The following is a 25,734-nucleotide window of genomic DNA, read 5'->3' on the forward strand; positions in this document are numbered from 1 at the left end:
GCCTCTCCCCAGGGTAAAAGCTTAGGCTAGCAGTCTGCCCTCATCTCTCCTCCCTGCTTTTGGGGGTTCCTGGGACGGTGGAGGGAAGAAAGTAAGCCAAGCTCCCTGCCTACCTTGGGTTGGCTTCCTCTTCTAGCAGCCCTTGGTCTCCCGCCCTTCCCACTCCTCTCCCTGTCAGAGGCAGCTGGGGCTGAGGGGTGGGGGGGGGCGGTAGGCAAGGCTCAGGCTCCGGCTCCGGCCCTGGTCACTCACTCACTAGCTACACACAGCCACTGCACACTGCGTCCTGCTGCCCGGAGCGTGGCTGGTTGATTGATGGAACTGTTCCTACTCGCAGCCCAGAGAGCTCCTCTGAATAATAACTTGGCAAAATGACTCTCTTTTTCTGCTTTCCTTATTTCTGATTCATTTGCTCTTTCTAAGTCATCCATCTCTTTAGAGTTAGAAGAAGAATGAAGGAGAAGGAAGAAGAAGAGGAAAAGGAGGAGGAGAAAAGGGAGGAGGAGGTGGGGAAAGGGGAGGAGAAGGAGGAGAAAGAGAAAGAGGAAGAAGAGGAGGAGGAAGAGGAGGAAGAAGGGAAGGAGGGGGAAGAGAGGGAGGTAGAGGAAGGAGGAAGGGGAGGAAGAGGGAGGAGAAGGGAAGGAGGAGGTGGGGAAAGGAGAGGAGAAGGAGGAGAAAGAGGAGGAGAAGGAGGAGAAAGAGGAAGAGGAAGAAGAGGAGGAGGAAGAGGGAAGGAGGGGGAAGAGAGGGAGATAGAGGAAGGAGGAAGAAGAGGAGGAAGGGGAGGAAGAGGGAGAAGAAAGGGGAGGAGGAGGACAGGGAGGAGGGAGAGGAGACACTGGAATTAGGGAACATTACCCCCATCTCCTCATTTGTCAGAGTGGGGGCTAAAGAGTCCCCTGGCACATGGTAGCATTTCCAGCCCAGGGAAAGGTGTGGTGAAGGGCACCTCTGCTAGTCAGATTGGAAATGGACCTGATCTCTGGCCAGTGGAGGCAGGACAATCTCTAAGGCCCAAAGTTGCCTGGTGAAAGACAGTTGCCCGCCTCCCCTCTTCTGTAATGCTGACAGGGAGGGTGGAACTTGTCACCCCCACAGGAGGGGTAGGAAGGAGATGGGACCCCCCCCTCCCGCCTCTCCCCCCCCCCCACAGGCAGGCACCACTTCAATGGGTTTTCATGGAGTTCACGGACAAGGGGCGGGAATACAGTGTCATGTGTATGCTGGGAAAAACAGGTACCCACAGCACAGCAGCTGGATTGGCTATGGAATGGGCACTGAGAGACAGAATGGCGGTGAGGCCTTGGCAGCGGATGGGTGGTGAAGTGGCCAGGTGATGTTGCGGGGGGGGGGGTCCCCAATGCTCCACAGAGGCCAAGGCTTGATGGGGAAAGAGGGAATCCAGAGTGGAAATGGAGATGGACATGGGAGGGTCAGGATGGTTATCACACTAATCAACCTTAATCAGTGCCGACAGGAGCGAGCCAGCCAACAAGCCACTGCACTGGTCCTAGCAAAAGGCTATTTTAAAGGCATTGAAGGAAGGGGCGGGTCTTTGAGATGACAGAGCTTGGAGATTGGCTGAGGGAGGAGGAGGAGGGAGAGGGAGGAATCAAGGAATGGCTCTGGGGCCACCCATGGAAATGGGATCCCAGCAGTGGCATAAAACACCACCGGGTGCCTGGTTCATCTGGACCAGGCCCTGGGGACACACCAGCCATTCATTTCCCTTGACTGTCTTCCGGGGTTCTCATGTATAAATGATGTGTCTAGTCAAAACTGGGTGCTTCTGGGATTATTTGTTTATTTTTTAATTTTTACTAATTCACTTTTTCTTCTCTGTGTTCTGCATAGCAGCCAGGATGGTTCCCCAGCCCCACTTGGGGCCACCACCAGCTGGTGGAAATTGAGAGGCTGGAAATTCCCTGAAGGTCCAGCCTCTGTCCAGATATTTCTGCCATCCGCTTGAATATTTCCTCTCCCGGGGAAGGATTTTCACATAAAATAAATGTCTTGTCTGAGTGAATCTTAATTTTAAAAGGAGAAAGTCATCATAAAGACAGATCATCAAAAAGCTCCATCAACCTGTCGGAAGCCTGGTTGATTGTTTTTAGCGCAGATAGGACCCCGAGTGTCTGGACTTGAGTCTGGGCTGGTGTTTGGCTCACCGCCCTGGGAACAAAATTTCCCTCCTCAGCCCCTGGCCTCTTGCATCTCTAGGCCAGCCTCGGGCCTTCGTGGAAACTTTTCTTTTAATATTTAAGACCATTTAGAGCTAGAAGCTTTGTACATTGAGTAAGCACCAGCCAAAGACCTTAACTAGATCCACCCAGTGAAACCTGAAGCAATTTTACCTACGAGCTAGTCTGTATTAGGAATCCTAGACAACATCACAGGCAAACACTGCCTTTTGTTTTATTCTCTTTTTCTTTTGCCAGTCCTGGGGCTTGAACTCAAGGCCTGGGCACTGTCCCTGAGCTTCTTTTGCTCAAGGATAGTGCTCTACCACTTGAGCCACAGTGCCACTCTAGCTATTTCTATTTATGTGGTACTTAGGTATCCAAATCCAGGGCTTCATGCATGCTAGGCAAGCACTCTACCACTGAGCCACATTCCCAGCTCTTTTGTTTTATTCTTCTAAAATAGAATCACATTAACCATGTATAAGTACATAAAGAAGTAAAATTTCCCACAAGTACACTGAACATCTAGCATTAAAGTTATACCCTGTTTTAGCTGCACCAGTGATTCATACCTGTCATTCTCACTATTCAAGAAGCTGAGATTTAAGAACCAAAGTTCAAAGCCAGCCTGAGCAGGAAAGGTCATGAGACTCTTATCTCGAAGTAACCACCAAAAAATCTGGAAACAGAGCCGTGGCTCAAGTGGTAAAGTACCAACCTTGAGTGAAAAACCTAAGAAGCAGAGTCTAGACCCTGAGTTCAAGCCCCAGTACACACACACACACACACACACACACACACACACACACACACACACACACACACAAATATAAAGTTATGCCCTGTGAAACACCACCATATGTCATAGAGACAAGGAAAGGTAAGATGCCATATTCAAGTCCACTGTAAAACTCCTCCCTGCCTGTGTGTCTAGCCTTTGCTGCTCCTGACAAATGCACACCATTTCATTTTGTCATATGAGTGCTATCATATAAGATACTTGGTACTTAAGTTTCTTTTTCTTTTACATAAGATTCTACTTTCTATTTCTTAAAAAAATAACTGTAAGGTGATACATCTTTATCAGTGACCCCTCACACTTTATATAGGGATAAGAAATAAAACAAAATAACAAAACCCCAAAGCCCAAATATTTTCCTTCTTGTCCTACTTCCTCCCCTTGAGAGAGCAGATAAAATCACTATATTTCTGTGTTAGCTTTTTAGAAATGGTTATGCATCTACAAGCATTTAAACACCAACGTCCCTAATCTGTCCATTTTGTTGATGAGAAGTGAGAGCTCAGAGAGGTCAAATGGTATACCCAAGGCTGCACAGCAGACCAGGGCACAGTTATTGAAGAATCCAGTGTCTTGACTTCCAGAGGAAAGAGCAAAGGTTTATTGACAGCTTCCTGTAAGGTACTGGCCCAGAGGGTCTCCACGGGGTCTCAACCCATCCCTACCTCAAATCCTGTCCATGAGGCTGGTGACATGTCATAGTATGGCTGGTGTCACCCTCCCACCTCTCTGTGCATGAATAGATGGTGCACGTGCTACTTGCAAGGTGGGCCCAGCCCAGCCAAGCCAAGCCCAGCCCAATCCAGCCCAGCCCAGCCCAGCCTAGCCCAACCCAGCTCATTCTCAGACCAGATCAGCCCAGCTCAGCTCAGCTCAGCCCAGCCCAGCTCAGCCCCAGCCCAGCCCAGCCCAGCTCAGCCCCAGCCCAGCCCAGCCCAGCCCAGCTCAGCCCAGCCCAGCCTAGCCCAGCCCAGCTCAGCCCCAGCCCAGCCCAGCCCAGCTCAGCCCCAGCCCAGCTCAGTCAGCCCCAGCCCAGCTCAGCCCAGCCCAGCTCAGCCCAGCCCAGCTCAGCCCAGCCCAGCCCAGCCCAGCCCAGCCCAGCCCAGCTCAGCCCAGCTCAGCCCAGCTCAGCCCAGCCCAGCAAAGCAGCTTGGCTCCCTGGAGCCTCAGCCTCTGTGGGAGCCTCTGAGCCAGCATCACAGCTGACACACTGGTAAAACCACCCAGCCTGCATTTGTTCTTTTGTCCCTAAGTCACTAAGAACAATGAGATGCTAAGCTCTTTCTGGATAATTCCATCTCCGTCACCCCTTGCCCCAGTGGGCACCAATCTCCAATGAACCAATGTGGGCTCATTAGTCTCCCCCTTCCCTGCACCAGATCCTAGGGCCACAGGCCTGACTGCGGGGTACTCACAGCCTGACGGGGGAGGGCAGGTGCACAACCCCCAAATCCACCCATCCCTCATCTGCAGCGGGCTGGTCTCGCTCAGTGTGGCTCAGCCTTGTCTGCCTCGGGCCTAGATGTGTCTGAGCATCACCAACATCTGGGGGAGAGGCAAGCAGTCAGCTGGCCGTAAGGATGCATTTGCTTCTTGTTGGGAGCAGAGTGACGTCCGTCTCTCCATCTCTCATCTGCACACACCAGAGGGCTGGACACACACAACTGAACGTGCCATGTGAGCTCACATGGCTTTCCAGGGCAGAGTCTGGGCCTGGGACCTCCCCAAGCCCGGCCTGTCCCGCAGATGGACCTGACGTTGGGCAGAGTAAAGGGGAAGAGACACTGAACCCCACGGCCAGCCATACAGGAGGGGAGTGGAGGGGAAAGCTGGAGACCGAACTTGGTGGGTATTTGGAATGGAGTGGGACGGGGTGTGGCCAGGTATAATTGGGTCCTTTATCCTTTCATCCCGACTGTCTGCTATGAAAAGAACCTTCTGGTCTCTCGGCTGTGCAGCACCCTCTGGTGGAGAGCTGAGGCGATTGGAGAGTAAATCAGGACTTAGTGGCTTGGTCTTAGGAGGGGTGTGGCTCTGGTTGTGTGTGTGTGTGTAGGGGGGTGCTCATGGATTGTAGAGTCCAGTACTTCCACCTGCTGCCCCAAATGCCTCTCAGCAAACTCAGCACCACCTACTAGGTGCTACACACACACACACACACACACACACACACACACACACACACACACGGCAGTGGAACTCTGCTTGGAGCAAGAAAGTCTGTGAGACTCTTATCTCCAATGACCACCAAAAAGCCAGAAGTAGAGCTGTGGCTCAGGTGGTAAAGTGCCGGCCTGGAGTGAAATAGCTCAGGGGTAGCACCCAGGCCATGAGTTCAAGCCCCAATACTAGCACATTGTGCATCCGTGCACGCTCGTGCATACATACATAAACATACACACACACCATTACAAACAAATAACTCTTCTATTCAAACTCTGAAACATAATTTGGGCTGGGCATGTGGCTTAGTGGTAGAGTGCTTGCCTAGCATGCATGAAGCCCTGGGTTTGATTCCTCAGTACCACATAAGCCAGAAGTGGTGCTGTGGCTCAGGTGGTACAGTGCTAGCCTTGAGTACAGAGCAGCTCAGGGACAGAACCCAGGCCCTGAGTTCAAGCCCCAGGACCGGCAAAAAAAAAAAAAGACTTAGATACATAATTAAACATCAGAGCCATGAAATTCAGATGCAGTTAAGAAACATGAAGAAATTTGATATAATAAAGTTGTTGACTCGAGCGGCTCTGAGGGTACAGGGCTGGAGTTTCGCTCTTACCATTTGTTTACATGGATTAGGGAAGAAGCAAAGTGCAAATATTTATATGCCAGCAACTGGAAATTGTTAAACTAAATCTAAACTTCTCCGCTAGCTTGTCATTATGACATTGAGTTCCTGATGAATTAATGTATGTAGATGCATGTAGAAGACAGTTGATGCGCTATAAATATTTACTGTGATTGTTACTATCTCCCAAAGCTTGAACTTTAAGGCTTTCAATACGGGTTGTTGTAAGCTACATCTGTGTGAACTTTTCTAGTAGAAAACCATGTTTACATGAACTTTTTTTTCTATTTGCACACGTATTTTAATGTAATATTATGTTATTGAGGTGTTGTACAAAGGGGATACCATTTCATAAATGAGGTAATGAGTACCTTTCTTTTCTTTATTTTTAAGTTCCCTTCCTGTCCCTGCCTACTAGTTACATAGTTACATTTTCCACATACCATGACTGCATTTGTTCACCCTTCTTCCCACCATTCTGTGCTCCCCTCTGCCCCCCGCAAAGAAACAAAAGCAAAAACAATCACCACCACCAAACTTCTAAATAAACCATATTTATTAAAAGGATTTGAATGGAATTTGAATCCACTCATAATTAAAACCCAATGTAAGAGCTGCTGCCAATGACCCAACATGTCTAAAAATCATACCAATTCCTCTCCCTCTCTCTCTCTCTCTCTCTCTTTCTCTCCCTCTCTCTCTCTCCCTCTCTCTTCCCACCCCCTGCACTCTCTCTCGTACAAGACCAGGACTCAAACTCAGTAAACTCAGTATCTGACACTTTGGCTCATTGGCTAGTGCTCTATCAACAGAGCCATGCCTCCAATTCTCTTAAACTTGGAGACGTCTCTTGGGCATTCCTTTTCGTTCAGGTTATTTCACAGATAAAATGAAATTTAGCACCATGATGGCCTCCAGAGATTCACCTTAGATCACGCTACAAAAATCTCAGCGTTCACCCACAGCCCTGAAGAGGCAATAATGGCCTAATCAGCAATATATGGACCTGCGGGGGAAAGCCCAGCCCGCTGCCCCCAGACCCCTGCCCACTGCCACGCCATGAGGTGAGAAGACAGAACGTGGAATGTGAGGAGGCTGAGGCAAGTGGAATCTTCCAGATGCTACACTGGAAAGGGAAATTGCAGGGGAAAAAAATCATCTTGGAAAGAGTGAGGGGGAAAGAGGAGGTAAGGAGCAGGGGGAAGAAGGGAGGGAGGGAAGAATTCCCCGGCTCTGTGTGTTCTCCCAAAAGTGGAGAGAGAGCATCTTTTTTTTTTTGTCTGTTGTGGGGTTTGAACTCACATATACACACACACACACACAGAGAAATAAAGGTTAACATTCAGTCTTACATACACATACACACACAAAGACAAAGCTTAAGATTCAATCTCTACAACTTTTAAAACTAATGAGAAGCCAGGCATGCTAGCCTTGAGCTGAAGAGCTGAAGGACAGCGCTCAGGCCTTGAGTTCAAGCCCCACAACCACCACACCACCAACAGCAACAACAAAGAACTGTCTCTAATTTTTTTGACTGTGTTCTTACCTGGACTTGTCTTCCAATATGGCTTCCTCCTCTTACCCGCCACCACAGCCACATTTTGCCCTCATCCAGGGGACAGGTTTCAGGGTTGATATTCCTTGGCTTGATTTATGACCTCGCCAACCCTTCCTACACGTGCTAGGTTCCTAACTGCATTTTCCTGGCCTAACTATGACTTCCCTGACTTTGTTTACCCAGTTACTCTGGAGCTCTAATGAAGTGGAGCTTCCTTCAGACTTCCTTTCAGGCCTTCTTCTCTTCTCTGTGCAGTCCATGCAAAAATCACTTTGCTTTCAAGCTTCGGTTTCTATTTCTGTAGATGATTCCCAACCCTGTGTTTACAGCTAGCTTGCTCACAAGCTCCAGACAAATATATCTAACTGGGATATGGCTCATGGGCATTTAAAATTAAATGTATCAAAAATAACATGTATTTCTTTTTGTTTCCTTTTCTTCTTTTTCTTTTTTCTTTTTAGGTCATGAGATTTGAACTCAGGGCCCAGGCACTGTCCCTGAGCATTTTTGATCAAGGCTAGCACTCTACCACTTTGAGCCACAACTTCACTTCCAGTTTTGGAGTGGTTCATTGGAGATAAGAGTCTCATGGACTTTCCTGCCTGGCTGGCTTCAAACCATGATCCTCAGATCTCAGCCTCCTGAGTAGCTAGGATTACAGGTGGGAGCCATAGGCTCCTGGCTTTCCCCACAATCCTGCTCCTCTTTATACACAGGTTGTAACTTCCTAATGTTTATTGAGCATATAATTACAGGCCAGACATCCCAGGTGCCAAGATGATGGCAGTGAGCATAGTTCTCAGACTGAATCTCCTTACTGATCACCTGGTAAAGGAAACAAACCCTAACTATGGCATGATACTTGTGATAAATGCCACAAGAAAGACTGGACACATGACCCACTGCCCACTGAGCAGACACAGGCCTTTTTCCTGCCTCCTTACTTTTCTTGAGTCTTAATTCCTAAATGCCTCCAATTTAACAATTTCTCTCCTCTTCCTCTGTTACCAGTCTAGGACATCATCACCTGTCACTAATTCTTGGTGACCGTGTCCCAGATGACTTCTGAGGCCATTATTATACTTTCAGCTGTGCCTCCAATGGAGGCCAGCTAGAGTGTCTTAGGAAAATGCTCTTGTCTTTAGAATAAAGTACAACCTTCTGGACACCATAAAAACTCCTGGACCTCATATTTAAAACAAAGCTAAGGGGCTGGGAAGGTGGCTCAGTGGTAGAGCGCTTGTCTCGCATGCATGAGGCCCTGGGTTCGATTCCTCAGCACCACATAAGCAGAAAAGGCCAGAAGTGGCGCTGTGGCTCAAGTGGTAGAGCTGGACAGCACCCAGGCCGAGTTCAAGCCCCATGACTGACCAAAAAAACAAAACAAAACAAAGCTAAGCTGGGCGCTGGTGGCTCACGACTGTCATCCTAGCTACTCAGAAGGCTGAGATCTGAGGATCATGGTTCAAAGCCAGCCCAGGCAGGAAAGTCTGTGAGACTCTTATCTCCAATAAACCACTAGAAAACCGGAAGTGGCACTGTGGCTCAAGCGGTAGAGTACTCGCCTTGAGCTGAAGAGCGCAGAGACAGTGCCCAAGCCCAGAGTTCAAGCCCCACAACTGACAAAAATAAATAAATAAATAAAATAAAATAAAACAAAGCCAAGGAGACACACAAGAATGCAGGCTTAGCAGAGTCTGCTCAAAATACAAAGAGAGACACAGCCAGATGGGGTACAGAACGCCATCTTACAGAAGAGGAGGAGTGAAGGGAGGGATGAAAACAAGACGTGAGCAAGGAAGAAAAAGAAGAAGGGAAACAGGATGAGAAGGAGGGAGGAAAGGAAGGATGGAGGGAAGGAGGGGGTGAAGGACAAGCCCAGTAAGTCTTTATACAGCAGTCACCTTTCAAAGAAGGGTCCCATCTAGTCAGAAAAACAGTCAGTAGTGAATGGATACAAGTCAGTATGCCACTCAGACAAAAGAGAGTAACAAACACCACAGGCCTGAAACCTTTATATTCATTCATGTTGGGAATATTTTCAACTGGCTGCATACAGAGAGTACAATCAATGCACAAAGTGAATGGCTGACCGGATCAAGTAAAACCAAAGCTTGCCAGGTGCCTGGGCTCACATCTGTAATCCTAGCTACTCAGGAGGCTGAGATCTGAGAATCACAGTTCAAAGCCAGCTCAAGCAGACAAATCTGAGAGACTTTTATCCCCAGTTAACTAACACAAAGCCAGAAATAGAGGTAGAACTCCAGTTGGCAGAGCACCAGCTTTGAATGAAACACTAAGGGATAAAGCTCAGGTTCTGAGTTTCAAGCCCTAGAACTAGCGCATGCATGCACACAAACTTAAGATTCAATCTCTCTCTCTCTCTCTCACACACACACACAAATAAAGCTTAACATTCAGTCTCACATACACATACACAAAGAGAAAGCTTAAGTAAGATTCAGTCTTTACAACTTTTAAAACTAATGAGAAGCCGGGTATGGTGGCTCACGTCTGTAATCCTAGCTACTTTGGAGGCTGAGATCTGAGGATCTTGGTTCAAAGCCAGCTGGGGCAAGAACGCTTGTGAGACTCTTAATGCCAATAAACTACTCAGAAAACCGGAAGTGGCACTGTGGTCCTAGTGGTAGAGTGCTAGCCTTGAGCTGAAGAGCTGAAGGACAGCACCCAAGCCCAGAGTTCAAGCCCCAGGACTGACAAATAAATTAAACAACAACAAAAAAAAAACTAATGAGGAAAAAAAAAACAAAACACGGCAAACTCCTGAAGCAAAAAATGTTTTATTTTAAACTATTAGGTTTTTTGGTACATATGAAAAATTCCAAAACACTAGACACACAGAGATGTTAGCACATTTCATTATCCTAGAAAATATGATGTGCCACTTGTGAAAATCACTAATATGCTTATTTTTCTCCCCCCCCCCCCCTCCGAATGAATTCGGTCCGCTTTTAATCAGTTTCGTCCTGGAACATTAAGTAGGTTTAGAATTTTTATATTATTGCTTAATAGTTTCCTAATAAGGATTTGGCTGTCGGCTTGGCCTGCACACAAGATGCTTTTCAGTGTGTTCACCACGGCGGTGGCTTTCCACCTCATCTCTGGGGGCAGGTACTTCACATCCAGATATTCCCACAGCCTAGGTCTAGAGTCGTATAGCGTGTTAATGACCGTGTCCATGTCGGCCATCCCATTGCCGGCCCGTCCTCCTGCGAAGATTGGTGATCGATACATCTTCTCCAGCCTGCGTTCTGCTGCGGCAGCCAGCGCCAGGCTGCGCTTCAGGTACTCCCTGGAAGCCCGGACATACTCCCGGTGCTCCGGGTTGCTGCTGTCCCCTGGGGGCACATGCTGCACCAGGAAGCGAATATCTGAGATCTTCCTCAGAATGTCATCCTTACTCATCATCTGGGGGTGATGATCCGCCTCACCGAGACTCTCTAGGCCGTACTCACCCGAGAGCTGGGGAACGTCCTCCAAGTCTGTGGACATCTGCAAGTCTGTGCGCCTGGCTGTGGTGGTGAAGTGGGTCGTGGTCCAGGAGCGCGTGGTTAGGAGTGTGGTTAGTGGTGTGCTACTTTGCCTGGCAGTTGGCTCAGGCTGTGTCTGGGGCTGTGTCTGGGGCTGGGGCTGAGGCTGGGGCTCCGGCTCTGGCTCTGGTTCCTTTTCGATAAAAGGTTCATTTGTACGTAAGACGACAGAAATATTGTTTGGCTTGATGGACCAAAAAGCGGTGGTGGTGTCCGTCTTCTTCTTCTTCTGGGTGGGTGGTGACCCCTCTGTGGCAAAAGGCACCTTGTCTGGGCTCACAGAACTGATGGCAGTGTTTTGCTCTGGTGGAGACCCGGGTGAGCTCTTCCTCGCCTGCCATGGTGCCTTCGATCCTGTAGAACGAACATTTTTTGCAGACGTTGATTTGTCTTCGGTGTCTGGCTCCCTAGTGGGGACACTTAGTAACAGGTTCTCTAAGATTTGTACATAATGATGCAAGTTTTGCTCTTCATCGGGCGACACAGTTAGACCTGGAGAGGGGAGGGGCGGGGAGACCAAATGAAGAATTAAGAATTAAGTGACCAAATGAAGAATTAAGTGACAATTACTGCAGTGGCACTGTGACAGACCTTACTGACCCAAATACGCTTCCAGGTTGTCACTTGGAAGTTGAAATAAAGAACCAAGGAGCACAGCTTCTTTGACACAGGGTCTAGGCTCACTTTAAAACAACAACAAAGCAGGGTGCTGGTGGCTCATGCCTGTAATCCTAGCTACTTAGGAAGCTGAGATCTGAGGATCTTGGTTCAAAGCCAGCCCGGGCAGGAAAGTCCATGAGACTCTTATCTCCAATAAACCACTTGAACACTGGGAGTGGCACTGTGGCTCAAGCGGTAGAGCACTCGCCTTGAGCTGAAGAGTGCAGGGACAGCACCCAGGCCCAGAGTTCAAGCCCCACGACCGACCAAAACAACAACAACAAAATGTTGCCAGGCACCTGTGACTCACACTTGTAATCCCAGCTACTCAGGAGGCTGAGATCTGAGGATCGTGGTTCAAAGCCAGCCTGAGCAGGAAAAAACAAGACTCTTATTGCAATTAACCATCAAAAAAACCCAAAAACAGAAGTGGAGCTGTGACTCAAGGGGTAGAGTGCCAGCCTTCAATGAAAAAACCTCAGGAACAGCATCTGGGAACTGAGTTCAAGCCCTAAGACCAACACACACACACACACACACACACACACACACAGCTTGCTATGTATACTTGTATTTACAAGGCTTACTGACCTAAATCTAGAGTTTTCCTGAAGGAAAATAGTGAGAAAAATGAATAGGCAGCTTTAGCATAGCAGAACCAGAATCTCTGAATTATTTACTGATAAAATTATATAACGTCTAGAATTTGCTTCTAAATAACCCAAGCCCTAGAAATAGGGGTGGGGGTTTGGATGAAAGAATAGAGACACAGGATTGTTTGAGGGTTGATTGTAGTTGGAGCTAGTTATAGCTAGATGGGAATTATATGCCATTTTCTACTTGGGTTGGTAACTACATTGGCTTATAATGAAATGTTTGAAAAATCTGGGAAAGTCGTCAGCAAGTCTAAAATACACAATCATCATGTAAGGAGATGCTGCCTGTAGCTTGGGGCCTGTGAGCCACCTGATTTTCATATCATTTGTTTTGTTTCTTCTCAAGAGTAATAAACAGGGCACCTAGGTTAGATATTAGTTAAGTCTGGGTATCAAACAGCAGGAAAAGGAGGTGCTTATGGATAGTTGCTTTCTTTTATCTTCCCTTATTATCCCCTTCTTCGGTTACCCAGCAACACCAGTTCCTGGCTGCCTAGCAACAGGAGCTACCTCCCACCTTGCCTCTCCCCCCTTCTCAATGTCCTCTTGGCCTCCATCTCGTTCTGTTCTTAAGTCTGTCCCCTCTCCCACACTTCGGCCTCCTGCCTTTATCCTCCAGAACATCTGTGCACTTCCTAGCGATCTCCATTCTGTTGAATCAGGTCTGCTCTTTAAAAATCTTTGTTTAAAAAAAAATGGTTGCAGACAAGGCACAAAGACAGCCTTAAATATCCATACTCCTGGCCCTTGCTACTGCAAAGTCCTGTTTCCTTCCACTCTTTAGGAGTTGCTAGAAAGCTGGACAAAATTCACATGCTTTCACAGACTACCCTGCTGGCAGTCGGGTTCCTCTGCCCGGGTTACTTTTAGGCTACTCTAGTCTAAGATCTCCTCTGTTCTTACCAGCTAGGGATCCTGGCAATCAAGGAAGAACCTGGCCAGCTTGGGACTGCAGCGTGGCATTGCCCTTGTGCGCCCCCTGCAGGCAGGATGGTGGTGAGCCCACTTTGTGATGGTCTCAAGATTTTTTTCTTTTCTTTTCTTTTTTTCCAATCCTGGGGCTTGAACTCAGGGCCTGCGCACTGACTGCGAGCTTCCTTTGCTCAAGGATAGTACTCCACCACTTGAGCCTCCACGCCACTTCTGGCTTTCTCTGTTTACTGAGGAATTGTATCCAGGGTTTCATGCATGCTAAGTAAGCATTCTAGCACTAAGCCACATTCCCAGCCTGGGCTCAAGATTTTACTGAAATCAGAGTTGGGGGCTAACACATGAGCTTGAGTTGCCCAAATTTGTCTTCTGCAAGCAGGACAAGGAGACTCATCACACGATGGAAATGATAAGCAAGAGTACGGGTTTGTGTTTTCTGCTTTGTTTTGTGACAATACTGGGGCTTGAACTTGGGACTTGGGTACTGTCCCTTAGCTTTTTTTTTCACTCTGTCCCTTGAACCACAATTCCACGTCTAGCTTTTTATAATTCATTGCAGACAAGAATCTCATAGATTTTCCACTCTGGCTGGCTTTAAACCACAATTCTCAGCTCTCAGCCTCCTGAGTAACTGAGATTACAGGCGTGAGCCACCACGTGGCATTGTATTTGTTCTTTAAAAAGAATATACTGTTGGGTGCCAGTGGCTCATGATTGTATTCCTTGCTACTCAGGAGGCTGAGATCTGAGGATCATTGTTCTAAAACAACCCCAGGGCAGTCTATGAGAGTCTCATCTCCAATTAGTCACCAAAAAGCCAGAAGGGGGGCTTTGGCTCAAGTGGTAGAGAACTATCCTTGAGCAAAAACTAAAATAAAACTCAAGAATAGCATCTAGACCCTGAGTTCTAGCCTGTAATCCTAGCTACTCAGGAGGCTGAGATCTGAGGATCGTGGTTCAAAGCCAGCCCGGGCAGGAGAGACCGTGAGACTCCTATCTCCAATAAACCACCAGAAAACCGGAAGTGGCGCTATAGCTCAAGTGGTAGAGCGCTCGCCTTGAGCTGAAGAGCTGAGGGACAGCACCCAGGCCCAGAGTTCAAGCCCCACGACCGACAAAAAAAAAAAAAAAAAGAAGTAATCCAATGAGTAGTAATACTAAAATATAATTGGAACTAAAATAAATTAAATAAATATTGACTTCATCTCTTCTGGGAGTGCACCCAAACTTAATAAAGGGTATATAGGTAAAACATACAGTCAACATTATATTAAACAGGGAAAAAAATAAAATTATTTCCCTTATAGTCAGAAATAAGATAAGGATATCCATTCTTACTCAGTTTGGTAGTAGAGTTTCTAGCCAAAGCAATAAAGCAAGAGAAAGAAATAAACTATTCTTATTCAAATGGGACTTTATGAAGTCATATTGTCCCTATTTGCAGAGGATATGATCCTGTGCGTAACAAATCTTACAGACTTTACCAAGAAATCTTCCAGACCTGATAAACAGCTTTGACAACATAGCAGGGTATAAAATCAACACTCAAAAAGCAGGAGCATGGGCTGGGAAGGTGGCTCAGTGGTAGAGTACTTGCTTTGCATACATGAGGCCCTGGGTTCAATTTCTCAGCACCAAGCAGAAAAAGCCAGAAATGGTGCTGTGGCTCAAATGATAGAACACTACCCTTGAGCTGAAAAGCTGAAGGACAGCACCCAGGTCCAGAGTTCAGGCTCCATGACTGGAAAAAACAAACAAAAACAAAATGCAGGAGCTAGCCTGGTGCTGGTGGCTCATACCTGTAATCCTAGCTACTCAGGAGGCTGAGATACTCGAGGATTGCTGTTCGAAGCCAACCCAGGCAGAAAAATCCCCATGAGATTCTTATCTCCAATAAAACCACTCAAAAATCACAAATGGCGCTGTGGCTCAAGTGGTAGAACACTAGCACTAGCTGTCTAAATCAAGAAAACAGTTCCACTCACACAAAAAAAAACCTCAAGCTTTAACTTAACCAAGAAAACTACAAAACAATGAAAACTACAAAACTTTGGAGAAAGAAGTTGAAGAAGACCTCAGGTGATGGAAAGACCTCCCATGTTCGTGGATTGGCAGGAGTTAACAGCGTGAAAATGTCCACATTGCCAAAAGACAACCTGTAGATTCAGGGCAATACTCATCAATGTTCTGATGTCATTCTTCACAAAAATAGGGGGGAAATCATTCTAAAAATGTATACAGAAACATAAAAGACATGGGATAGCAAAAGCAATCCTGGGCAAAAAGAGCAATGCTGGAGATAAATCACAGTACCAGACTTCAAATTATACTACAGAGCCATGGTAACAAAAACAACATGCTAATGGCACAGAATAGAAGATCCAGGAGTAAAACTACACAGCCACAAGCCTAGCTGATTTTCAACAAAGGAGCCAACAATTTCCACTGGAAAAAAAGCCTCCTCAACAAACAGTGCTGGGGAAACTAGCCTATCCACCTGCAGGCAGTTTGAAGCCAGTCCCAGTACACAAATCTGACTCTTATCCCCATTTAGACAGCAAAAATCCAGAGTGGAGGTGTGGCTCACATGGTAGAGCACCAGCCATGAGCATGAGAGTGAAGTACTCTGAGTTTAAGCCCCAGGACCAGCACAAAAATAGAACGAAAGGGGCTGCGAAGGTGGCTCAGTGGCAGAGTGCTTGCCTTACATGCATGAGGCCCTGGGTTTGATTCCTCAGCGTCACATAAACAGAAAAAGCTGGAAGTGGGGATGTGGCTCAAGTGGTAGAGCACTAGCCTTGAGCTGAAGAGCTGAGGGACAGCACCCAGGCCCAGAGTTCAAGCCCCCACAACCAACAAAAAAAAAAAAGAGAGAGAGGGAGAGAAAAGAGAGAGAGAGAGAGAGAAGAGGAAAGGGAGGGAGGGAGGAGAGAGGAAGGGAAAAGAGGAAGGAAGGGAGGGAGGGAGGAAGGGAGGGAGGGAGGGAGGGAGAGAGGGAAGAAAGAAAGAAAGAAAGAAAGAAAGAAAGAAAGAAAGAAAGAAAGAAAGAAAGAAAGAAAGAAAGAAAGAAAGAGAAAGAGAAACTCCCTAAAGACTAGGACTAAATCTGGTCATCTGAGACACTTCATCCAAAAGTATTTTAACTTTTCCCTACTACTTCTCTTTCTTTTCTTCCTTCCTTCCTTCCTTCCTTCCTTCCTTCCTTCCTTCCTTTCTTTCTTCTTTCTTTCTTTCTTTCTCTCTTTCTTTCTCCTAAATTCTAGCAATTCTGAACCACAGCTCAGTGTCATTACAATGCCCTGTGTTACTTTTGCACACCTACCAATTGAATTTTATCGATCAGCTCGGTGAAACCAATCTCCAACACCATTCATCTCTATCACCCTTGTGCTACGACCGACTCCAGTTAGGGGAGACCGGCCGGCCTCTTTGAGAAACAGAAATTTAAGAGCGTCCTGCCCAGGCTGTCCGGCCAAACAGAGTCCTGACCCCTGGTTCTCAACTTTCACCCCAGGGAGTGATCCATCCACATCACCCTGTTCAGGGCCCCTGGGCGAGGGAGCAGGCCAGCCGCATGGCCAAGGCCACGCCTGGGCCGACGGACGCCCTGACAGTGAGCCAGAGTGGGACTGGGGGGGGGGGGGCGAAGGGCTCAACCTGGAGCATCCAGAGCCCTTCCTGGGGAGCCCCGGGACCACCGATCCGGGCTGGACACTCACTCACTCGAATGTGCTGGAAGGGGCGCAGGCCACAGCAACAGCGCGGCTAGAAGGACCACGGACGTCATGGGAGCAGTCTGCAGCGCTCCGCCATGCGATGGAGACGTCCTGGGGCCACCGGGTCGGGCACCGCGGGGCCGGAAGGGGGTGTCAGCGGCCGACAGTCCCACCTCAGGGCGCCGGGCGCCCCAGCAACGGTTGTCCCCAGTGGGTGTCGCGGGCGCGGGCGCTGCATGCGTGGGGCGCGCGGGAGCCTGGTGGGCGCCGACTCCCTGGAGACGCTCTGGCTGCGCTCTACCGGCTTGCCGGAACTTGAGGGGTGCACGCTGGACTTTGGGGGTTGCACGCTGGAGTCTGGGGGTGCAGGTGGAGTTTGGGGATGCAGGTAGAGTTTGGGGGATGCACATTAGATGGGGTGCCCAGTAGAGATTGGGGCGCAAGGTGGGGTTTGGGGTGCACGGTGGAGTTTGGGGGTGCCGGTGGAGTTTGGGGGTGCCGGTGGAGTTTGGGCATGCACACTAGAGTTTGGGATGCATGGTGGACTTTGGAGTGCAGGTGGAATTTGGGGATACACACTGAAGCTTGGTGTGCCCGGTAGTCTTTGGGGTGCATGGTGGGTTTGGGGGTGCCCGCCGCAGTTGGGGTGCATGGTGGGGGGGCTCCACGGCGATCACTGGCCTCGGCTGTGGGGTTCGCTGGCTGGGTGCATGTCGGATGCTCTCCCGAGTTTAGGGGTTCGTGTTCACGCTCGTTGGCACAGCGCGTGGGGGTGCTGGGCATCTGCCTGCTTCCAGGGACTGCGCCCGTCCCCGGTGCAGACCCACAGCCGGTGGAAGACATTGCCCGAGGGCAGAGCAAGAAGAGTCCGTTATACCGTGTGAATCCCGCTCAGAAAACCCCAACGTAGTAGACGGGGGTGAAGTGTCAGGAAGGAGGAAGGCACAGACCTTCCCGGAGCCCAGAGCTCCAGCTGCTCGGGGTTGGGAAGTTCAGGATCAAGGAGCTGGCAGATTGCTACCCACCCCCCCGCCCCCCTCCAATCAGGGGAATCTTTCTTCTTGGCTCGCAAGTGGCCATGTTCAAGTCCTCACCGGAAGCCTTTGCCAGAATCCAGAACACCTCAGGTCCCTAACACCAGATTTCATCTTGAAGGACCAACCTCATCCAATCGGGTATCATAGTACCAGGCCCTGGTGGCTCACACCTATAATCCAGCTACTCAGGAGGCTGAGATCTGAGGATCATGGTTCAAAACCAGGCAGTCCGGGCAAAAAAGTCTGTGAAACTCTTGTCTCCCAATTACCCAGCAGAAAGGCAGATGTGGAGGTGTGACTCAAGTGGTAGCGTGCCAGTCTTCAGTAGAAAAAGCTAACCAAAGCCGGGTGCTGGTGGCTCATGCCTGTAATCCTAGCTACTCAGGAGGCTGAGATCTGAGGATCGCGGTTCAAAGCCAGCCCAGGCAGGAGAGACTCTGAGACTCCTATCTCCAATAAACCACCAAAAAACCGGAAGTGGCACTGTAGCTCAAGTGGTAGAGCACTCACCTTGAGCTGAAGAGCTGAGGGACAGCGCCCAGGCCCAGAGTTCAAGCCCCATGACCGACAAAAAAAAAAAAAGAAAAGAAAAGAAAAAGCTAACCAAGAGCACCAGGCCCTGAATTCAAGCCCTAGGACCAGCATGCACACACACATATGCACACACACACATATACACACACACACACACACACACACGCACACACATGCACACACACAGATCGTGCCTTTTTTTTTAACCTTTCCTCGTTGTTCTTAGTGGAGAGAGAAGGGGTTGTACTTCACTCCTTCCCTGTTTCTTGCTGGGGTTTTCCATGTACACCTTCTAATATGTCGTTAAAACCCACTCACAGGCCTGAGAAGGTGGCTCAGTGGTAGAGTGTTTGCCTTGCATGCATGAGGCCCCTGGGTTTGATTCCTCAGCACCACATAAGCAGAAAAAGCCAGAAGTGGCCTGTGGCTCAAGTGGTAGAGCGCTATCCTTGAGCTGAAGAGCTGAGGGACAGCACCCAGGCCCCAAGTTCAGGCCCCATAACCAGCAAAAAAACAAAAACAAAAAACCCATACTCACTGTCTGCTCTGTCTAACCCAGTGGATTTCTGTAAACAGACTGGGTTTCTCCTCTTCCCCACTCCCCGGCCACTCAAAAAATAAAGAGGCATATTGGAATAGTCCTCCATCACTGCACACTTGTCCTCCTAGGACCAGCTCTGACTGTGGCCTTCATGTGCTTGACCTCAGATCTCAAGTGTCACTTCCTAACAGCATTGAAATTCAATACGCACTTCAATGACTGAGTGACCCCTCCAGTGCATCTTTCTTAACCATCCAATCCATGCACAGCCTCGTAAAAGGAAGTGTACCCATACGGCTGCCAGAGGAGGGCTTCAGCCACGAGAGGGCAGAAGAGGCTCACAGATCGATGGTATGGCCTTGACAATTATTTCAACGTATCCCTGGATTTTGACTTGGCTTAGCTATTGTGTTTGTTTCACTGGCATGCTTGACATAACACACAACACACACCAAATAGCCTATGCTAACGTGTAAACAGCTTAATAAGAATAATCAGGAAGTTGTGCTGTGGCTCAAGCGGGCAGATCACTTACCTTGAGCTGAAGAGCTGAGGGACAGTGCCCAAGCCCAGAGTTCAAGCCCTACGACTGACAAAAAAATATATATATATATATATATATAGCTGGGTGCTGGTGGCTCACGCCTGTAATCCTAGCTACTCTGAGATATTAGGATCACGATTCAAAGCCAGCCCAGGCTGGAAAGTCCATGAGATTCTTATCTCCAACAAACCATCAGAAAACCAGAAGTGGCACTGTGGCTCAAGTGGTAGAGCACTAGCCTTGAGCTGAAGAGCTGAGGGACAGCGCCCAAGCCCAGAGTTCAAGCCCCATGACCAGCAAAAAAGAATAATCATTGTGGGCTGGGAAGGTGGCTCAGTGGTAGAACACTTGCCTTGCATGCATGAGGCCCTGGGTTCGATTCCTCAGCACCACATAAGCAAAAAGAAAAAAGCCGGAAGTGGCGCTGTGGCTCAAGTGGTAGAGCGCTAGCCTTGAGCTGAAGAGCTGAGGGATAGCACCCAGGCCCAGAGTTCAGGCCCCACGACCGGACCCAAACAAACAAACAAAAAAAAACCAAAAGAATAATCATTGTGCTCCAAAAGATTTTTTTTTTCTGTGCAGGCTGCCTAGAGTCTTTCCCCAGCTCTTAAAGCCCATCCCTAGCCAGGTATATTGCAAATAGTCCTGGAAAGAGGTCAGTTTGCATAACTCAAAGGCCCGCTGTCTCAGGGAGTGCCCTCTTCTGGAAGGTTCTGTCCTGCTTCCGGTAGGAAAATGTTCGTTTTTCGTTTTCCAGTACTAAGGTTTGAACTCAGGGCCTTATGCTCTTGCTTGGCTTTTTCACTCAAGGCTGGTGCTCTGCCACTTGAGGCACAGCTCTGCTTCTGGCTTTTTGCTCATTAATTGGAAAGAGGAGTCTCATGGACTTCTCTGCCCAGACTGGCTTCAAAACCATGATCCTCAGGTCTCAGCATCTTGAATAGCACCCTCCCTAAAGTATTGTTTCTTAATGTGACACGAATCAGATCTGAAAATACTTTGGAAGGAGAAAACTTTAACAAATGAGTGAAAAACAAAACCAAACTTTCTCTTCACTCACACCTTCCCTCCACCCAAGTTATGGCCTCTCCACTAGGTGGAGTGAGTTCCTAGTCTCCATGTCTCCCCCTGAGGTCGGTGGCCAGGTCAGTGGCCAGCTTAGTGTGAATTCCTGGGCTTCCAGCTCATTAAGGACACGCTGACTTTCCAGTCTGCCGGCTGAATCAGACAGCAGTGTTTCAACCTTCATGTCTTCACACTGAAGAGAAGCAGCTGCTCTGTCTAAACCTCCTGTCCTCACTCTAAACACCTGCCCTCCACTCTCCATCCTCGCAAAATAAAATCCAGAACCCCTGCCTTACTAGCTCCCTGCAATCTCAGATAGCATCAGTGCTAAATTACAGGAGAGGGACTGATGCTGACCAGCAGGGGGCGCACAAACCCACCACAGGCCAGGAGACACAGCTGCCTAAGGATCTAAGGATCTCCAGGCTCAGGTTCCTATCTTCAGTGGCAATTTTAGACAGAGTGTTTTTCACCGTTTGGTTTTGAAGGAAGGACACACACACACACACACACACACACACACACACACACACACACACACACACACACACACACACACACACACACACACACACACACACACACACACACACACACACACACACACACACACACACACACACACACACACACACACACACTTTAGCGTTTTGAACAACTACGTCAAAAATCATGGTGGTTGGGGGCTGGGAAGATGGCTCAGCCGTACAGTGCTTGCCTTGCATGCATGAGGCCCTCAGTTCGATTCCTCAGCACCACATAAGCAGAAAAAGCAGAAAATGGGGCTGAGGCTCAACTGTGTAGAGCGATAGCCTTGAGCTGAAGAGCTGAGGGACAGCGCCCAGGCCCCATGACCGACAAAAGAAAAATCTTGATGGTTATATAATGATTCAAAAATAATAAAGATGCCCAGCACTGGTGGCTCATGCCTATAATCCTAGCTACTCAGGAGACTGAGATCTGAGGATCGCTGTTCGAAGCCAGCCTGGATGGGAAAGTCTGTATAATAAACTCTAATAAACTACTCAGAAAAAGCCAAGAGTCTTACAGACTTTCCTTCTTTGGTGGTAGAGCACTAGTCTTGAGCACAAAGAGGCTCAGACACAGTGTCCAGGTCCTGAGTTCAAGCCCCAGGACTGGAATGATAATAATAATAATAATAATAAGGCTGCAAGTGAGATTTGCCTCTGGCTAGCTTTCCTACTCTCCAGGCTCAGTTAGAGTTTCATCAGCTAGTAGGAGTGGGGGCAGGGGGTGGATGCAGGAGGTAGAGGTGATAAATACTTGTTGGAAATGCTGGTTGAAAATTTAATTGTTGCTGGGCTCCAGTGGCTTAGACCTGTAATCCTAGCTACTCAGGAGGCTGAGATCTGAGGCTTCTGGTTTAAAGCCAGCCTGAGCAGGAAAGTCCATGGGACTCTACAATTAAACACCAAAAAGCAGAAAGTTGAGCTGTGACTCAAGGGGTAGAGTGAAAAACCTAAGGGACAATGTCAGGCCCTGAATTCAAGCCCTAGTCTCAGCACCAAAATAAATAAATAAATGTTAATTGTTCAATTTTATAAAGTTACAAATACAAAAATAATTTAAAATATCAATCATTCTCTTATTCTCCTTATTAACCCAGCAAGTTTTTTTTGTTGTTGTTTTGTTTTTTTCCCCTGGTTGTGGGGCTTAACTCTGGGCCTGGGTGCTATCCCTCAACTCTTCAGCTCAAGGCTAGCGCTCTACCACCTGAGCCACAGCATCACTTCTGGCTTTTTCTGCTTATGTGGTGCTGAGGAATTGAACCCAAGGCCTCATGCATGCAAGGCAAGCACTCTACCACTGAGCCACCTTCCCAGTCCTAACCCATCAATTTTTAATAATAATTTATAAGGTACTTAGATTACTTTTGGGCCTATTTTCAAACGTAATTAAGTGCCATAATTATTTCATATCAAATTTTGAAATTCAAGGTAGTATCTTTTTCAAAGTATTTCAATGATCTCATTAACTTTAAAGAAACCCTTTCCAGGTATTACTTAATACTAATCTAGTAAGTTAACTATAAATGTTTTGAATGCATTAAATTATTCCACTACCATTTATAAAATGAACAAGCATTAGACAAAAAATAACAAGTATAAACCAATTACTCACTGATATAGTGTAAGGTAGAACTGAAAATCAGGCAAAATGAAGTCCATCAAGCATTACAAATATCTAATGTACTGAGCGTAAATTCATTCATACATAAATATTAATACTGCTTACTCAACTTCTATGTCAATATACTTATTTCTCATTGTGTGTGTGTGTGTGTGTGTGTGTGTGTGTGTGTATGTGTGTATGCATGCATCAGTACTGGGACTTGAACTCAGGGCCTGAATACTCATTTCTTTTGCTTAAGGCTGGAGCTCTACCATTTGAGCGTAGCTCCACTTTCAGCTTTTGGCAACAAATTGGAGCTAAGAGTCTTACGGACTTTCCTTCCATGGCTGGCTTTGAACTGTGATCCTCAGATCTCAGCTTCCTGAGTAGGTAGGATGACAGGCACCTGGCATTGTTTGGAGGATTTTTAAAATTTTCTTTCCTTTTTTTCCATTGGAGATGGGGATTAGAACTTGCTGATTCTTATACTCATTGACCAGCATTGTATCACCTGAGACACACCTCCAACTTCTGCATTTTTTTTCACACAGATTGCATGAAAACATTTCTAAACGTTCAGCAAAGGCTGGGGAGAAGGAGGGCCAGGCTTCTGGGGTCATATGTCACTTGCAGGCAGACGCTTGCTCATGACAGGCTAGATTCTAGGTCCATTCTGTGTTCAATTTCTGAGGGGTGTGGCAATTACGGCCTCCACTGTCCTATCCTAACTGCGTGGCAGGCAGACTTGTCCATCTAATTCCAGCACCCACAGACAGAGCAATGAAAGAAGATATAAAATACTTCTTTAATCATTTTAGGATGATTATTTATCCAAATAGTATTGTTTTGACATATTGATGCCATTCTTGATCTTCTGAGATAAATATAAAACCTAACTAATTTTACTTGTTTCCTTTTTGTTTTTTTGTCAGTACTAGTCCTGGGATTTGAACTCAAGATGTTACATTAGGCTGATGCGTCATGTCCCCAGTCCTTTTCTGTTTCGGTTATTTTTTTTTTTTAAAGCATCTCCTATTTTTGCCTAAAGCCAGCCTCTAACCACGATTCTCCTACCTGTGTCTCCTTCATAGCTGGGATTATCGGCAGGAACCATCATACCTAGCTTTCTTGTTGTCGGGGAGGTGTCTCCCTTTTTGTTTTGGCTGTTCTAGAACTGTGATTCTTCCAAATTCCACCCCCTGAAATTACAGGCGTATGCTGCCAGGTCTGGCTCTTTTTACACTTACAAGATGACTCCTAAACTTCCCTCTGTAAATTATACATAGGCTCACATTTGTGGCTCACACCTTCCCATTGGACAGGGCCATTTAAAAAAGTTGCATTTGGTCCAGACATACCATATTCTGCCTATAGCCCAGCTCATGGTGTTAACCAATGGGAAGGTTTGGCATGCTCGGTGAAATGAAAAAAACAGCTCTGTACATTTCTGTCTTTTTCCTAAGCTGAATCTGTGATTCAGATATAAATCACACAACATACTCAAGTGTGTGCCTTCAAAGTCAGTCACGGGATTATGAGCTCCCATCCGGGGACACAAAGGAGAATTGCAATAACTATTTCCACTGACAGCTGGGCGCCAGTGGCTCACATCTGTAATCCTAGCTACTCAGGAGGCTGAGATCTGAGACTCACAATTCAAAGCCAACCAGGGCAGGAAAGTCTGTGAGACTCTTCTCTCCAATGAACCACCAGAAAACCGGAAGTGGCACTGTGGTTCAAAGTGGTAGAGCGCTAGCCTGAAGGGGAAAAGCTCAGGCCAGTGCCCAGACCCTGAGTTCAAATCCCATGAATGACCTTTCTCCCCACCTCCACCCCCTCCCCCAAAGAAAATTCCATTCAGGACAAAGTTGTGATAGTAAAAGTTTCAAAGATCACTAAGGCATTTTTAAAGTGCTGCCTCAGGGATCTTGAGCAGAAAGCCCTGCTGGCCAGTTGTGTTTTGCTGCTTCTGTTGATAATTGTAGGTATCTGGAATGGTTTCTATCAAGTAAATATCCCATCCTGTAATGAATTACTCCCACAACAAGGGCATTTAGGTTGTTTCCATTATTTTGATTATGCCGAAGAATCCTTAAAAGAGTGACTTTATGTTGTTGTTTCCTTTAGACAGATTCTAAAACTTGGTGCTACTAGTTTAAAATATAGCCAGGTGTCAGTGGCTCACCTCTGCAATCCAAGCTGAGATCTGAAGATTGTGGTTCAAACCCATCCTGGGCAGAAAAGTCTGTGAGACCCTTATCTCCAATCAACTACTCAGAAAAAGCTGGATGTGCCACTGGGGCTCAAGTGGTAGAGCACGCTAGCCTTGAGCAAAAAGCTCAGGGACAGAGCTCAGGCCCAGAGTTCAAGCCCCAGAGCCTACAAAAAATAAAGAAAATAAAAATATAGGCACACAGAGGGATACTGGTATCATGATTTGGAAGGTTAGTCCACATCAGCTGCGCTTGCTGAGAGGAAACTGGGTCATCCACTGATGGTAAGTTCAAACTGAGTGGTCTGCTAGGCATAAGTATAGGAGGAAAAGGAAGAGGAGAAATAACAGAGGAGGAGGAGAGGGAGAAGGAGAACTTAGACATGATAACAATGGGACTGGCTCCAGTGTTGAAGGCTGGGGCCCGGGGACCAAGACGCCTGGATAATGAGGATGCTAGTCTCCTCAGTAGAGAAATTCATGCATGAATTTATGAGCTGGAAGGAGGCACTGACTGGAAGCCCGGCTTGACCCTGGTCCTCCCAGTCTCTTTCTGCTTCCTGGCTGCCATGAGGTATTCTGTCACAGTCACAAAAAGCACCTAACACACGGCGAATCTGCTTCCAAAAGTACAGCAGTGCACACCCCCACATGTACTCAACAGGGGCTCATTCTGCCATGCTGTGGGCCGTGAGCGCTGTCACTCCACAGTTACTGTTTGCTGCTTTGATCAGGACGTGGTGTGGAAAAATCCAGGCATGCTGTTTACTTGCCTGCTGATTAGTTATCTGTCTCTCCTCTCCTTTTCTCCTGGCTTTCTCCTTGTC

General features: G+C 47.6%; 1 protein-coding gene across 1 annotated transcript; it reads right to left on the reverse strand.

Moving 5' to 3' along the window:
- Positions 1–10,268: 10,268 nt before the first annotated feature.
- On the reverse strand, positions 10,269–17,049 carry Spesp1 (sperm equatorial segment protein 1). The gene is made up of 2 exons (XM_070042719.1): positions 16,849–17,049; positions 10,269–11,371 (listed from the first exon to the last, which is right to left on the reverse strand). The coding sequence occupies exons 1-2, from the start codon at positions 16,910–16,912 to the stop codon at positions 10,305–10,307; spliced, it is 1,131 nt and encodes a 376-aa protein (XP_069898820.1). The 5' UTR covers positions 16,913–17,049; the 3' UTR covers positions 10,269–10,304.
- Positions 17,050–25,734: the final 8,685 nt, after the last annotated feature.

This window comes from Dipodomys merriami, unplaced genomic scaffold (assembly GCF_024711535.1).
Source record: "Dipodomys merriami isolate MVZ:Mamm:240054 unplaced genomic scaffold, mDipMer1.0.p SCAF_33, whole genome shotgun sequence".
In the NCBI taxonomy this organism is placed as follows: domain Eukaryota; kingdom Metazoa; phylum Chordata; class Mammalia; order Rodentia; family Heteromyidae; genus Dipodomys; species Dipodomys merriami.

Bases quoted from the DNA above. Each gene is read 5' to 3' on its own strand.
- Spesp1 (XM_070042719.1), bottom strand. From the start codon at position 16,912: ATGACGTCCGTGGTCCTTCTAGCCGCGCTGTTGCTGTGGCCTGCGCCC. The intron at 11,372-16,848 runs GTGAGTGAGTGT...TCCCCTCTCCAG, and splicing joins GCCCCTTCCAGCACATTCGA to GTCTAACTGTGTCGCCCGAT.